The 18020-nt window shown below is 32.2% G+C and overlaps 1 protein-coding gene across 1 annotated transcript in view; it reads left to right on the plus strand.

The window, feature by feature from the left end:
* Positions 1-777: 777 nt before the first annotated feature.
* Smp_145120 (rabphilin-3a, putative) overlaps positions 778-18020 on the plus strand; it is a gene marked incomplete at both ends in the record, with an annotated part of 83577 nt that continues 66334 nt past the window's right edge. The window contains 4 exons of the mRNA XM_018794098.1: positions 778-827; positions 10558-10698; positions 11895-12342; positions 15084-15306. Coding sequence (XP_018647079.1) covers positions 778-827; positions 10558-10698; positions 11895-12342; positions 15084-15306 — 862 coding nt within the window. The remainder of the gene's footprint in view (positions 828-10557; positions 10699-11894; positions 12343-15083; positions 15307-18020) is intronic.

The raw sequence follows: 18020 nt of genomic DNA on the forward strand, positions 1-18020 counted from the left end.
AGTCTCAAAAGAACTTCATAAATCATTGAGAACTTACTTACTTACGCCTGTTACCCCTCGTGGAGGAGCATAGGCCGCACACCGGCATTCACCATCCAACTCCGTCCTGTGAAATCCTTTCCAGTTCTTTACAGTTAACATTCATCTATTTCATATCTGTTTCTATTTCCCGGAGTTATTTGTTCTTTGGCCTTCCTCTTTTCTAAATTACAAATCATTTCATAGTTGAAATCATGAGTCAATTGAAGCTAGACCACCATGGAAAACTTGGAATCACTGGACGGCTCACTGAAGACAATTGGTGAATGATTGCTCAAACTTCATGGATTGGTTGAAGTTATACAATAACACTATTGGATGCCGGCTCAGTGGTCTTTTGGCTCTGGCGCGAGACTGATAGGTCCTGTGTTCGAATCTCGCGAGGCGTGGTCGTGGATGCGCACTGCTGAAGAGTCTCATGATGAGACCAAACGGCCGTTCAGTGCTTCCAGGTTTTCCGTGGCGTTCTAGCTTCCATTGACTCATGATTTCAATTATGAAAATACTGAAATCTCCACAAAACCCCTTCTGATCTACAAATCATTTCCGTAATAATTTAACACATAATTTCTTTGTTTGTTTGTCTTTCTTTCCTTTTATTTGTTTTTAATCATTACCGTTTCCTTTTTTTAATTTTTTTTTCTAATAGGGTATAATACAAAATCACTCAGATACGGATAATAAAAATAATTTAACTGAATAAAAGTCATATTCAACATCTATTTATAAATCATTACAATGGAAACGTTTATTTGTCCAAATGATAGACAATTAGCATTACGTGCAAGGTAGGTTCTTTATGTATTTATTTTCTTTTTTTATGACCATATCTTCTTTATATTTAACATTATCATTTTTCTAAGGATTTAACTAAGATATATATCAATCAGATTAATGAATGAAGATTGAAAACTTCATTAAGTCATATCAGTTGAACTGGCAAGTCTTTATGTAGGATGAATAATTCAATGGAAAATGTATTGATCCTTTTGAAGCAATAGGGTGTACATATGCCAATAAGAAACTGATCAATTATAATTCTAAATATTAATGGGAAGGTTTGAACAAAGAATACAAAATGAATTAAGACTTCACCACATTCCATAAGATAGTGGCTATTTGCACTCAGTAGCTAAGTGGATAACATGATGGCATTTGAAACGAACGAAGTGAACATCAACTCTCGAATGCAGGTATATCCAGCTGATGAGTCCCAAATAGGACGAAGCGCGCGTCCTAGAATTGACTGTTAGTCATCATTCATCTTTGCTTACAATAGGTAGTAAGTTTAAATTGCAATCTGAAAATCAACACCAGAAAATTGAATAACTTATCCTTTAATGTTGAAATAGGATGTTATGTTAAGTTAGGTTTTGATCTGAGTAATGTTTCACTTGTAGACGTATAAGTCAAAGTTTTGATGGAAAAAAGATTTAAAAAGCTTTCTAGTTTTATAGCATGGTTATTAACGAGAACTACTTATTGTTAATATTTCAAGACACTGTAGTAGTTTCAAAACTGCTTCAATACACTAAACTGTACTGTGCAGGAAAATTTGTGTATATCTTATTTTAATGATTCTGTCGTAATTTTTAACAATAATAATTCCTTATATAATATTTAACAAAACTTCCATCAAGAATGGATAATAGCCTTAGAAAAAAAAAACAGCACAGAGGCATGAACAGATACTAAGTCGAATGAACTATAGTAGTTTACATTTCCCCTCAAACAGATAGTTTACAATCATTCACTTCCAATTCCTCTAGCTTGATTTATTTTACAATCATTAGTATCTAAAGAAACCTAATCCTCAATAAACAATCCGTTGTCAATGTATTTTCCTCTTAACAGAGTTCAGTTAATGGATAGTTTATGCATTTATTCCAGGTATTTAGCTTATTTTAAATAAAATAAATTATAAGTCATGTATATTTTCACTGGCTAATTAGATAAATTCAAATAAGTCCATTCAACATTAGAAAATTCAAAAGTGTTATTATGCTAGATGATACCCATTTAATTTTACCTAGTTGATATATTAAGTACCACAAGTCATACTTTATTCCATTACTAACTAAAATAAAAATACACTCAAAATTGTTACTAAAGAAACTGTTGAAGTAATCACTATAAACAAAAAGAAATATTTTAAACTCTTTTATATTAATATCAGAAGGGGTTTTTTATGGATATTATAGTAATTTTAATAGTTGATATCATCAGTCGATTGAAACTAGACCACTATGGAAAACCTAGAACCACTGGACGGCCGTTTCGTCCTATTGTGGGACTCCTCAGCAGTGCAATCAGTAACTCAATGAACAACGTACTAACATCAATATGAATAATAAAACTGTGGTACATGTGAATCTTAGTGAAGTACCATGAACGGAATGAACTTTACATGTCACACATTCCACTGTTAGTCATAATCTAGAGATAATATTATTAAATTCATTGTAATATACATAAAATAAAATTCACTACATTATCTCATATTAATAATTGTTAAATTTATATACTTTCGATAGTGTAATAAGAAGACGAAGATTATCAGAACTATGTGATGATATCTTAGCGCAATACACTTCGAACAATCTGATTACACATATACTTGTTAAGAACATTTATATATAGAAATAAAAAGGTCAACTAGACTGGATATGGGGGGGTGGGTAAGAATAGACAAGGATAATAATAATAAAAATAATGTGAAAACAATTTGAAACTTAATCACTCTGGATAATAAGCTAATATTACCTGGGTAGGTTTAAGGTGAGAACAAACGGTTTTTGAATACACAAAGGGGGTTTGAATTTTCGTATGGCTTGTGCTTCAATAAACCTTATTATAAGCCCTTTTACACTTTTATACAACACCACACCACACAACAAGTATATGTTTGATCAGATTGTTCAAAATGTATTACGCTAATATATCATCGCATAGTTCTGATAAACTTCGTCTTCTTGTTACATTATCGAAATTTATCAAAGGGACTAATTGTTTTACATTTATATCTATCAAAGTATGGTCTGATTATTCATAATTACTGAATAATTTGTTGCTATGTTTTTTCTTGCAATACAAATAGTTTCATGAACATTGAGAAAGACAAAATGAAATGAATAACAAAAAAAAGAAAATCAATCTTACTATATTACTTAAATACATTCTCTAAGTCCCCCCCAAAAAAAACAAACAATAAGTTAGTTGTGAATAAGTATGCTATTCATTTAAGATGGGATTCGAACAAGTATAACCATGAAAGAGGGAAAGGGGGGATTTTGTTTTTAAAAAATACATATTTGTTTACTATTTCGAAACTTATAAGTCATCAATAAAATAAATGAAAGGGGAGTAATAAATTCAAATAAATTTCAATACAAATATTTTCATGAACATTTTATCCATATAATCCCACTTATTATCCTGAGGGTGAACAAAAACACTATCAACTGGGAAAAAAACATGGATTATAATGAGTGAAAAACACATTTTTGAACTAATTTTTTCACCGTACGTTTGTTTGCTTGTTTGTTTTTGTTTACGATAATCTCGTAGCGTAAACTTAATTATTCCATGTAGTATAAACTCAATATAGGTAATAAGATTTATTACGTTGATGGATTTACTGATGATTTGGCAAAATACATAGATTATGTAATTAGACTAATAAAAGAATTACATAGGTAATTTCGATTATTCAATAATGAATTATGCTTACCATTTAATTGAATTCATTGGTAAGTTAAATGAGTAGGCGTAAATTGTCAATTTTTTTTATTATCAGAAGAGGGTTTTGTGCTGAGGTGCTGACGAGTCCCACAATTGGACGAAACGGTCGTCCAGTGCTTCCAGGCTTTTCATGGTGGTCTAGCTTCAATTGACTCATGATCTCAACTATATTTTTTTAGTGTCTTATATATTTGAGTCTTATTTGTTAAACATGAATTGTGTTTTGATTTATTGTATGTTTTTATCATGGTTCATTCAATGTTTTAAAATGGTTGTCAATGAAAGAAATGAAAATAATGACAGTTTGATTCGATTTTATTTCATGTATAACATTTGATTGAAAAACGTTTAGGAGGATGTGTTTTGTTTTAGTTTGTTTTACTGTCAGGAATTCATAAATATATCTCAAAATGAACTATAGTTATGTTGTAAGCAGAATTGAGTGGTGACTAGCAATCAATTTTAGGAAGTGTGTTTTGTCCTATTTAAACTTATCAACCAGATGTACTTGGATCTTGAAGTTAGTGTTCACTGATGAACTCAGACTCAGTACTGTTAGCTTCAAAAGCCATATCGTTATCTATATAGATATTAAATAAAACTCAAGTTGGTGTCAATATTTAAAGAAAAGGAAAAAACTGATTGAATCAAAACTAAGGTTGAACTTGATAGTTTCAAATAAATTGAGCATTGGGTAGAGAGTTACTAGTTAAACTTGTGTCAATTAAATGTCTGTTATTTATTTACCCTGAAGAATCGCCTTACATTAAGTCACGAAACGTCAGAAAGATAATCTTTTTACTCAATGGGATTGAATCAACCTTATAAAGACAATTTGTCCAAATAGTCTATCACAATAAAACTTCCTATTTTATAGTTGTTTAATATGGGTAATTCTGAACAATAATCTAATATATTCGAAAGCTTTTATGAGAATTTTACGACCTATCATGAAATTAATTACAACAAGACGACCATGGATTAAGATAGATGGCAGCTAATCAATATGGAAATATATATATATATATATTGGAGTTGTCAGTTGTCCTGATGGTATTATGCTTCGACGGTTTCTATTAGTTAGCAGTATATATAAATACATATAAAGGATACGATATGGAAGATGCTTATAATATTGATTTTTTTTCCTGAAACTCATTTTATATTATAAAAGATATGACGCAGGATAAGACTTTTATTATTATCATTGTTAAGATGGTAAAATAAAAAAACTCTTATAGGCAAAGTTGGTTAGTAGCACTTGCATAAGCAAGTGGCTATCAGGACTCAGTAGCTGAGTGGATAACGCGATGGCGTTTGAGGCGAAAGTTACTGGGTTCTAGTCCCAGAGTTAACATCAACATTGAGATGCAGGTGCAGCCGGCTGATGAATTTCAAATAGAACGAAACCCGCGTCAAACTGAATTCTACTGCTAGCCAATATCCATCATTGCTTATACTGCTTGTGAATTAGGGCAATATCGAGGCAATACGCACAGTGTGCACATATGCCAATAAGAGACTGGTCAATTGCAGTCCTAAATATCAATGGGAAGATTCAAACAAATAATATCGAGTGAATTTTAAAAAAAACTCTTGTTTATCTAAAAGACTATTCCACTATACTATTTTTTCTGACATCAACCTTGCATACAGGAGATAAGATACAGAACTAAAAAACAGTAACAACTGTCACTTAACAACAAGTACCAATTGAGAAAACGTAGTTGTTTCGATAACCGATCACAGATTTGAGAACTTTTTATTTTTAAATGTAATCAGTAAAATTGAATTCAATTAATTTCAAATCCAAAGATAAAATCTCATCATTGATCATACCTATCTACAACCAAACATTTTTTTCTCTAGTGGGTTACAGTGACTACTTTTATACCATTGATCACATTGTAAATAGACATTGTATAATAAATAAAGTTTTCAATAGGAATTACGAACTAAACTTTTCAGTAAAAGGAAATAAGACATAGACAATTTTGTAATAAACAACTTATCTGAATCATTTTGTGAACATCTAGGCTAATAGCTTACTTATTTATGCCGGATGTCATCACGTAGTAACATTTGATCAGAAAATAAGCCAGCATTTTGAATGTTAAACCTTTCTTAGATTTCTGGTTTATCTTTATTGTTTAATATTTAAACACTGACATTATAATGAAATTACTATATGGATTTCGAATGTAACGGTAGTTATTCCTAAACTCTTTGAAGCATAAAATTATATAAAATACTAACAACTACTACTAATTCACGTTCATATATTTCTAAATGCCAGTGAGGGGTTGTGGAGATTGTAAAGTTTTCGATTGATGTTAGACCACCGATGAAAACCTGGAACCATTGGATGATCGTTTCGTCCTAGTATGGGACTTCCTAGCAGTGTGAATCCACGATCCTGCTCGTGGGATTCGAACCCAGGACGTCACCTCTTAACCTCTAGATCACTAAACCGGCATTCAACGGTGTTATATAGTTAGATTTTCTGGTTTCATAAATTTTTTATTGAATATTGAACTGTACAATGGTAGAATAAACTAAAATATATTATCTGATATACAGTTGTATTATAGTACAATATATCTAAACTGGAACTACCAAAAAACGTTTTGTCCCACTTTTTCTCGAAAATATAAAATTAAAATTAGAAATAATTCGAATTTGTGATTCCATGCAAGTATACTACTTGCTAGTTTACTGTGGAGAAGGAAAACCTATCGTTAATTAATAAAGATTGAGATTATGAATAGATTGATGTTAGACCAGCATTGAAAACCTGGAAGCATTCGACGGCCGTATTGTCCTACTCTAGGACTCTTCATGATCTCAATCAAAAACTTGATCTCTGCAACCCCAAATTGATAATTACTAAAGAGTTGAATTATGGATTTTCTTGATTATAGCATTGTGATATATTTAAACAGAAAATTTAAACCAAATTAACAATATTTAACATTAAATCCATCACTATTCTTTCTTTGTATATATACGTATATATATGACTTTGTAATGCCCAGAAAGATTTACTATGTCCCTAATTTAATTGAATCAGTATGTCAACAAACTGATTATTTTATAAATGGCTCCAAATTTTACATACTCAGTTGTCGTATAACAATTTACTTTTCCCCATGGGAAACCATTTTATTGGAGTATTCTAGTGAAATGAAAGGACTTTTTCCCGTATAATTAACGATTTTTAACTCAATCTAAGTGGTTGAATTGAAGGAGTAGAGATGTATGTCTGAATATCTGATCGCATATTAAAATAGATGAAGTGGAGAAATTCGAAGGTTTAGTTTCCTTGACTGGAACAAACCGTAGAAAATCTGTTCAACTCGATTAATCGATGGTGTTACTTTTAGCTGGTGTGTCAGTTTATTCAATTTCAACTTGAAAACATGAAACAGAGAGATCACTTTCCAACAAACTTATATTGATTCCAACAACATAGATATCCGCTCATTGACTAACCACTTGAAATGACAGTTATGTTATACTATTAATGTTCAGTTCAGTTTCAGCAATAAAATATACTGACAAAAGAAGGAGATCTGGCAAGATCTCTATTTAGCTCAATTCTAGAAGCCTATTTCATGTCTAAGCTTTAAAACGGTCTACTTAATTCAGTCATTAATTGATTTAACCTAAACAAAAGATATATGGACGACAATTTCATCGTTTATGATGAGAACATTGACTTAATTGACAATTTGTTTTCCTTCGATATCTACCATTCTTGCCTAAATTTTACATTAGAAAATGAAGTAATTCTTGAAATCTGATTTTTCGAAGTGCTTCTGATAAGAGAAATTGATGGATTCTTCAAAGGTTTCGTTCACATGAAACAAACATAGAACGTCTAACTAACCAATTTCTGAAGATGGGTTCTTTTAAGCGGAAAAAGGAATCTTATACACATTATAGTGTCGAACATGTAGGGTCTGTATCACCAAATGCTTTGGGGAGGAACATGATTTCTTTAGGAAATCAATGACGGCGAACGGCTATCCAAGCCGCTTCGTAGAGAACAACATAAAAGAAAGTAAGAATAGAAAATCCAGCATTTCGGTTCTAAAGAAATATCATTATACAGATTTCGGAGTTAAGGATGATCAAACTTTTGATATACTTTGAAATCAGCTGTTGACAGCACTCAGAAGAAGGTTCTATGTGTAAGTGATGTGATTAACGTAAATTAGTATAAATTTAATTTTTGTACCTGTAAGGAGCAAGTTCTTTCGTCTGATTGCCTCTATGTGAATCTTACAGTTCGCATGCTCTTGTGAAATAAGGTGCATAGACCGTAGCCAGTGCTTTCTTTCATCTCGGTTACAAGAACCTATTCTAATGTTGTTCTAGAAAAGTGGGAGGAAATAATTCAGTTCCATCTTTAAACATTTTCCATATCCCCATGATTTTATTCATAGACATTTATAATATTACTTCATCTAATTTAATTCCTTTGTTACCCTTGGTCATTGTGGCCAAAATATCCTAGTTATCTTACTTCAATCGCATAGTAACCCACTTTTAATCTAATAATTTAACAAGCCTTTTTATTTGCACACACACTATCTTTTATCATTATCATTTACAATATATAATCTAACATTATAATCTTTCTACTACGTCTCCATTTTTATGTATTGTTTATCAGTCCTTATGTTACCAATACTTGACATTACAGATGTTTATACGATATCATAGCTTGAAGAAAGATCCCTTTACTGAATTTCATGTTTTTTTTTAAATGTTTAGATAAGAATTATAAGTTTAAGTTAGTTATTTTTCAGTACGCATTTCGTCAGAATCAGTCGACTTATCGTACTCACATGATAATGTATATTTAGTAACATTAAATACATATCTATGGATACTATTCGACTGACTATACTGCTTCCACTAATCGTCATGATATCTTGATACTCGTACCATTCAAAATATTTCACTTGTGATTGAAGATTTAGAATGTTTATCTTCGATTTTTTTTCACTTAACTGAGCGTAACTTTTTCATGAAGTAAGAGCTGATAATGCTGGTCAGAAAAACGATGTAAGCCTAGCAATTATTTCATCTAGCTTAAAGAATTAAGCAACACCAGAAACATTCACTTAAATAGGAAATCTTCATAAATCCACAAATTCAATAACTAGAAAATAGAAGTGATAAACAAACTTTGGTCATAATTATAACATCATCAATAGAATACTTGTATTATTTGAGTTTCGGAATTCAGCTATAATAATTGATGAAAACCATATAATGAACTTCAGTTTTACAAGTTTTATGAAGAATAACTTAAACCGATTCATTTACCATTGATTGGTCACTGGGTGATGACCAATCTCATGTCTATCAGGTCTTTCTTGATGTGAATCGGGTTCTGTCGATCAAGTAGCAATGTAGCTATTAGCCTAGGTGAGTTAACATCGCATGCGTTATATTAAAATTTAAGGCGGTGATTGGAAGTAACAGACAGAAAACCCTGTTTGACCTAAGTTTTATTCTTACAAAATGTCGGAATTGGGAATATTTTCCACCTTGGTTTTTACGACTACTGTAAAATTTATAAATCAAATTTTCCTAAATTCTTACAGGTTAAGCAATTTCAAAATAAAGGTTTTTTTGGTTTACAATATTGTTTTCTACCTACGTACTGATATTTTCATCTTTATATCATTTGTTTTATTCATACAATGGGTTCCTCAATTCAATCACATACAAATTTATATATATATATATATATATATATGACAATTCTACTGTTATTATTCTGAGTGATAGATTCGTTATTATTCGTTTTAGTTCACAATTTCAACATTTATGATCTGGTATCCATTTAATAATTAATTATACTGAAGAAGTCCAGATAAGTATAAAGGACGAAATGTTAGAATCATTGAAATTTCGATTGTGGGCATTATTGTTTCAAATATAATATAATTGATCATACAATTCATCTTAACTTCTGCAAAAATGACCTTAACAAATAATATAATTAATTTTTTTTTATTTTTAAAAGTTTCCTGTCTACAGATTGTTCATCTTGATTAGAATGATTCGATTTTTGAATATCTTAGAGTTACAAATATTATCTAATTAATTCAAATCAATCAGAGCAATACTACTCAAATGGTTATTGAAAACTTGAACTTTATTCAACTATTTTGTTAATGATATAATTTATAAGCAAAGATGGACAGTGGCTAGCAGTAGAATCCAGTTTGATGCGCGTTTCGTCCTATTTGGGACTCGTCAGCTGGATGTACCTGCATGCTTGTGAATTGAGGCTATATCGAGGCAATATGCACATTATGCATATATGCCAATAAGAGACTGATCAATTGCAATCCTAAACATCAATGGGAAGATTCAAAAAAACGATAACAAGTGAATGATATAATTTTTTAAAATAAAATAAACCGGAAAAAATTTACGACATGAAATATTAGGTAAATACTTAATCATAATTAAGAATCATTCAAATTACGTAAACACATTTCTGAATTTTGGGGTTTTAAAATTTTGGCATAGTAACTGAGTTATGACAGCTTCATCCTAAACCATAAATTTTATATTATCATCAGTATGAAAGGGTGTTTAATTTAAAATGATAATGAGATAGTTATTCAATAGTTCTAAGTTGTTAATATTTCCTATAATGATAGTTACCTGATTGTAAACACAATCTTCCAACTATACATGTGATAACTAATATAATTATGTAAATAATATATATTTCTATAAATCTTATAGACTCGGAACAGGTTGGTCTTCTAGAGCTCAATCAGCACAACGCCGTCGAGCTCAGCCATTAACAACAGATGAAGAAGAACAGATTTTACGTGTTCTAAGACGTAACGAATTATTAGCTGAAAATGAAAAGGCTAGAGTTGAGTAAGTATTTTTATGTTAATTTACTTGTTACGTAACAATACAAAAAGACTTGTCAAGTATCAGTACCTTAGTTTATTGTGATACTTTTAAATAAACTGAGTATTGAATGGATTGTTTATGATAGTAGTAAACTACACTAAAAGATCTAATAATCCTGTAGAACCCAAAAATTTACAAATCGAATCCGGAACAGCAGGTCATGCTATTTTTAACAATTATCAAATCGATATTGAACCTTAAAATAAATCTAAAGGGTTTTTCAACCATAAATAAGGCGGTTGGCTGAAGCTTTTCATATATTTCTCAACCTCATTGAGCTGAATAAAATAGAAGACCTGACTATCCATACATCTTTGTTCATTTGTCCAAATAACAATATTCAAATTACTAAATGTTCACACGGTTAACACGCACAAGTTCAATTCTACTCTTTGACATTAGAAATTTAAAATTTTTTCCACATTCAATAGCATACAAACAAATGAACACAAGTATGTCTCATACAGAATTATCTTGACCGAAGCGACATGACGTTTAAACTAGTGTAAGGCCATCTATCAATTTCAACGTTCAACATTCACTTAGTTTCAACCATTTTCAGGCATCTCTTTATTTTTTTAGCGGGTTAGCGCTGCAAATAAGTGTAATTTTTACTAAAAGGTTCATTTTGAGCCCTAACCTATAAACTATTTCTTTTCATCAAGGATGTTGGGATGTAATTCAATGACGTATTTGTAGCAGACAGATTTGGATAACTTCAAATGCTTGAAACTAAATCTTAAGTGTAATTTACACTCCTAACTAAGATACTCACTCATCAGGTGCAGGAAGAAGTGTACGGAAATGCTGAATGCCACCTACTTATTACACATTGAAAAGAGATAGATTACGTCAAACTTTACATACTCAGAACTGTTTTGCATCCTTCCAATTTATCTCAATTTAATTCAATTATATATTTATTTTCCGAAGAAGTGACCTATATTAACAACCACGTAATAAGAAATGTAATGCACATTTATAAATCTCTATCGTCACATTACAAGTTTGATTAGAAGAACTAGTCCATCTATACGTATCCAACAATATTCCTATCTGCAGACGTAGGAGAAATTCTCATTTTCATCTGTTTTATTTTCTGATAAAATCTCTCATGGATCGTTTCACATTCATTTTATCTTGTTTTCTATTTTCAGAGCAATGCTTCAGAAACTTGATCGTCTTAAACAAACAGCTGATTCTAGAAGAAATGAAGAATGTGCATTATGTCATAAAGAATTTGGTCATTTAAGTAATTTACCAATAATTTGTGTAGAATGTGGTCGTTATGTATGTACAGCATGTTGTGTAGAATTAATTATTCCACCATTACATCGACAACCAATCACAAAACGTAATTCATTGCTCAATTTTCAATGGATGTCAAATACATACGGAAGTGGTAATTCACTGAATACATCAAAACATCAAACATATTTTACAATGGATCAAACTCGACAAAATCAAAATACAACTTTAACTAATTCAAATAATTTAAAAACAGTAACATCTAATACAAATAAATCGAGATTTTTAAATCGTCGTAGTAGTTTAATGGGTACATTGAATTCAGCTGCATTACATAGTCAACAGTTATTTGAAAAAGTTAAAGTTAAAGCCAATTCACGTCAAGGAGATAATCATTCATTTGTTTGTAAAATATGTTATGAAGCAAGAGAAGTAAATTTTGATTTATTATTGGTTTAAGTGTTTATACAGAAACTGTGTTGAATATTGTGTCTAACATGTATTGTTTATTACTATTGACTTTTGATGGAGTTTTGTTTTCTGAGCTGGATGGTTTGGTCGTGAAGCTTTCATCGTTCTTCTGAACGACATCATCAGCACAAACTTCGGGTAGATGTGAAGTGTTTGAATTTCTCCGCATGTGATTCACAGCTTGTCCTGTGCACCTCGATGTTGATTGGTTCTCATTGACCTTAAATCTGTCATTATTTATTTCTTTGTTTTGGTTGTATCTCCAATTGGTTTGATTTTTGTTCCTATGTTTCTGCATAATTTTCTTGATTGGTTGATAGATTGGATTGATTTCAATATGTTTGTTTATTGCTGATTGACCTGAGTGCCAAGCTTCTAAAAATTCTCTGGTATTTTTGGAATTGCCTCTGTCCAAAATCTCAACATTTTTCCAGTCGAACATGTGTCCGTAGTTGTCCACGTGTATTGATGATGTCGTTCAGAAGGACGATGAAAGCTCCACCACCAAACCATCCAGCTCAAAGAACAAAACTTCACCAAAATCAACCACCTGAGCTACAAATCTTCTCCACTATTGACTTTTAAATGTTTGTAGTTTTACAAAAAAGGTATTAAAAATGAGGGAAATATGTACCTTACCGTATTTTCGAATTCATCGTCTATACACCAATAAGTGAAAATTGATAATATTATACATTTCTTATACAATTAATCGAGTGCTCTGGCGTGAGACTGGTTGGTCCTGGGTCCAAATCTCGCGAGGAGGGATCGTGGATGAGCACTGCTGAGGAGTTCCACAATAGACCGAAACGGCCGTTCAGTGCTTCCAAGTTTCTCATGGTGGTCTAGCTTCAATTGACTCACTCTTTCAACTATGAAAATACTGAAATCTCCACAAAACCCCCTTCTGATTATAATCATATGCTCACTAAAAAATGACTTCAAGATATATATCCTGGAGTTCTAGTGAGAAGCAGTGACCAGTGGAGTTCAACCACGTCTGTTGTGAGATAGGAACTCACTGAAGACAATTGGTGAGCGGTTGCTCAAACTTCGTGGATTGGTTGAAGTTAGACATTAACACCGTTGGATGCCGGCTCAGTGGTCTATCGGTTAAGTGCTCGCACGCGAGACTGGTAGGTCGTGGGTTCGAATCTTGCTCGGGAGGCGGGATCGTGGATGCGCACTGCTGAGGGGTCCCACAATAGGACGAAACGGCTGTCCAGTGTTCACAGGTTTTCCTTGGTGGTCCAGCTTCAGATGACTCATGATCTCAACTATGATAATCGAGATAATAACATAAACTACTGAGAAACTATTTAATCGACTGGTAAACCGATTGGAAAATTGAACATAACCATTAGACCAATTGTAGACATAATAGTGAAACGATTCAATTCATTGTAGCAGAACAATGAAGATGAATCAATAAATGACTGTTAAAATAAGGAATTTTATGTAGGCTGTATCGTAAACTGAGTCTATATAAACTGGAAAAACTATAGTTTAAAATTAAGTAGCGCTATTCAGATTTATTTCGATCTCACTGAAATATTTTTCACAGAAAATAGGCCATTTCTTCAACGAAATATCTGTTTAAAATAAGGGATTTGTGGCGATTTGTTAAACTTAAAGTTAATTCTGATCATGGACTGATAATAGCTGATAAACTATTAAAAACCATTCAAAATTATCTTTGTAAGCGTGAGTAAATTGTAGCTAGATCATCATCGAAAACCTGGAAGCATTGGACGGCCGTTTTGTCCTATTGTAGGACTCCTCAGCAGTGCGCATCCACGATTCCGCCTCGCAAGATTCGAACTCAGGGCATACCGGTCTCGCGCCAGAGCACTTAACCGATAGACCACTGAGCATAGAAGTCCCACAATAGGACGAAACGGCCGTCTAGTGCTTCTAGGTTTTCCTTGGTGGTCTAGCTTCAATTGACTCACGCTTTCAACTATGAAAATACTAAATCTTCACAAAAACCCCTTCATTCAAAATTAGTTTGAGACTCCTAGTCAGTATTCATTAACAACTCTATACTGAATCAGACTCAGGAACTTCAAGTCAGGAAAAGTGGTACTTCTCAATTATTATCTAGTCCACTAAAACCAAATTGTTTCAGTTCATAACGCGAACTATATTCAAAGTGAGTTAATCTCTACTAAAATAATAACGGATTTCGCCTCAGTAACAACCCGCGATAAAAATTTTCGATATTCTAGTGAGAGTTAAACTATGTTGAGAATTATATATTAAATACTAATGACATTAGACAATCATAAAGTCGTTTAATAAATTGATCACTACAATAACAGTACATAGTCATTCCTTGTTCACATAATGTTTTTGCTTATGTTGTCATATAAATATGTAGCACTAAGCAGTAAATAGCAGTTTTACGAAAACTGTTTGTCATATCAGCTTTAATTATTAATTATCATTATTATTTATTCATTATTTACTTACTTACTTGCGCCTGTTACTCCCAATGGAACATAGGCCGCCAACCAGCATTCTCCAACCCACTCTATCCTGGACCTTCCTTTCTAGTTCTATCCAATTTTTATTCATTATTCATTATTTGATCAAATGAAAATATAATTTGTTTTTCTTTTAAATAGATTTGGAAACGTTCTGGTGCATGGTTTTATAAAAGTCTTCCACGTAGTAGTCGTATGACAAGTTGTCCATCTAGTCCATCATCAACACCAGCCAAAACTGATTGTCAAATATTTAATGATATAACAGATCTTGTAAAACCAATACATATTGATGCAAATTATGAAAGTCATATTGAACATACTGATAATGATTCAGAACAATGGATACAATTAAAACCAAATCGTAAGTTTATATTGTTATGCAATAAAATATACACTATGAAGTAAATATAAGACAGAAAATTAATCTTTAACCCGTGAAGAACTTATATGTGATAGCTTAACACCGATGCTTGTAGATAAGTCCCAGATCTTCTTTTTCTTGTTATTGTTAGTAATGTCATATATAAGATATTCTTTACCTAATGTACAATATAGTCAATAAATTATTAAAGTTTTATCTATCTTCTTTAGTAATACAATTTTTCCTATTGTATACGATAGTATTTTAAGGAAAGATGGATAATGGCTAGCAGTGGAATCGAGGACGCGCGTTTCGTCCTATTTGGGACTCGTCAGCTGGATATTCCTGAATCTCAGTGTTGATGTTCACTCTGGGACTCAAACCCAGTACCATTCGCTTCAAACGCCATAGCGTTATCCACTTAGCTACTGAGTCTTGATAGCCACCTGCTTGTGCAATGGGTTGTACATATGCCAACAAGAGACTAATCAATTGCAGTCCTAAATAACAATGTGAAGATAAAAGTGTACAACACCAAGTGAACAATGGTACTTTGTTTATTGGAATAGTAACTTTATGCTTAGTAATTAACGTATGGTAAACAATATTATGTTGTTTGATCTTCTTGTGCTGATAGTATTCTAACAAGGAAGTTTATTGAACATTCACTAAATTAAATGAGTTGATATCGTTTTAATGTTAGTCGTGTTGAGGGAGCCAGTATACCATAAATGTGATTCGAAAACAAATACTGTCACCAATAATGACTAGAAATTATGGTGACTCGTTGACTGGTTAGCGTAACGATCTTTTTCCTATAGTAGGTTAGTCTTAACCCTAAAAGTTGATTGCAATAAACTAATCATATATCAAACTCCATCTTTCGTGATAATAACACGGAAACTTTGAAAATAATTCAGAACAATTTGTTCAATAAGTCTGTATTTATATTGCTTTTGTAACACACTGAAAACAGTTCATTAAGATTAGTCTATCTCCTATATCCAATGATCTTATTGACTAATGAGTTATTTCGGAATAATAAAGTGAATTGATTATTTAAGAATAGCCCACATTATTGAGCTTAATACTTAAGTCAAAAATGTTTCGTAATAACCTCAGTGATTTGTATCCATAAATTAGTTATACTTATTTTACATATTCATTAAGTCATTTAAATTCGGCTTATTGACAGTGTAGCATAATCGATTTCATTCAAATAGTCGGGTCATTTTAGTCTTTTAATACCAAATAGTACATACTGATGACTTACTTACGCCTGTTACATCTCGTGGAAGATCGTAGGCCACTCACCAGTATTCTCCATCCCACACTGTCCTGGACAATCTTTTCAGTTCTTTCCAGTCGCTATTTATCCTTTTCATGTTTGCTTCCAGTTCCCGACAAAGTATGTTCTTCATCCTTCCTCTTTTCCGTTTTCCTTCAGGATTCCAAGTTAGGCCTTGCCTCGTGATGTAGTTTAGTGAATCCGGTATTGTATGTTTAATCGATTTCCAACTTCTTTTCATAACTTCCTCTTTAGCTCGAAGCTGGTTTGTTCTCTCACACAGTAGGCTGTTGCTAATGGTATCCGACCAATGGGCATTGAGTGTCTTGCGCAGACAATTGCCTATAAATACCTGTAAATTTTTGATGATGGTTATGGTAGTGTCAAATAATGAATCATCTATATCAATAAAAAAAATATGTACTATACAAAATGAACACTTGAATATTAAATGATTCTGACCAGTATATCCTACTTCAGTAAGGTAGAATTATTTTAATCTCCGCAAACAAAATAGTTATATTTAACATTATGAATCCTTAAAATAAAATATAACAATTACTTATCTTTATAAACTACCTAACTTATAAGTAGTTTACCATTCATATTATTCAATAAGTTCTATTATTCATAGTTGAAAGCGTGAGCTAATTGAAGCTGGACCGCCAGAGAAAACCCTGGAAGCACTGGATGGCCGTTTCGTCCTGTTGTGGGACCCCTCAGCAGTGCGCATCCACGATCCCGCCTCCCGAGCAAGATTCGAACCCACGACCTACCAGTCTCGCGTGCGAGCACTTAACCGATAGACCACTGAGCCGGCATCCAACGGTGTTAATGTCTAACTTCAACCAATCCACGAAGTTTGAGCAACCGTTCACCAATTGTCTTCAGTGAGTTCCTATCTCCCAACAGACGTGGTTGAACTCCACTGGTCACTGCTTCTCACTAGAACTCCTGGATTTACATCTCGAAGTCAGTCATTAGTGAGCATATAATTATTATTATCAGAAGGGGTTTTCGTGGAAATTTAGTATTTTCATAGTTGAAAGAGTGAGCCGATTGAAACAATATCAACATCAATCTATAAACTTAACTTATAGACAACTCTTACTAATATATCCTTTAATCTTAAATTAAAAATGCCATCTGTAGTAACAATTTAAGATTTTCGAACAAGCTACTTACATCACAAATGTTAAATGTTGCTTGTTAACAATAACAAAGGAACAATGAATAAAGACAAATTGTTAACAAATGACTGATCATGAAGGCCTCTATTTAATGTAAAATTAAAGTTAACATCGTAAGTGAATGTCAGTGGGGTTTTTTTGACATGATGAAGGCATAATATATTTGGCAAGTGTTAAGATAATGTAACTATATCACAGAGTGGACATCAACTCTGAGATGCAAGTACATCCAGCTG

The sequence above is a fragment of the Schistosoma mansoni genome (genome assembly GCF_000237925.1).
Source record: "Schistosoma mansoni, WGS project CABG00000000 data, supercontig 0191, strain Puerto Rico, whole genome shotgun sequence".
NCBI lineage: Eukaryota > Metazoa > Platyhelminthes > Trematoda > Strigeidida > Schistosomatidae > Schistosoma > Schistosoma mansoni.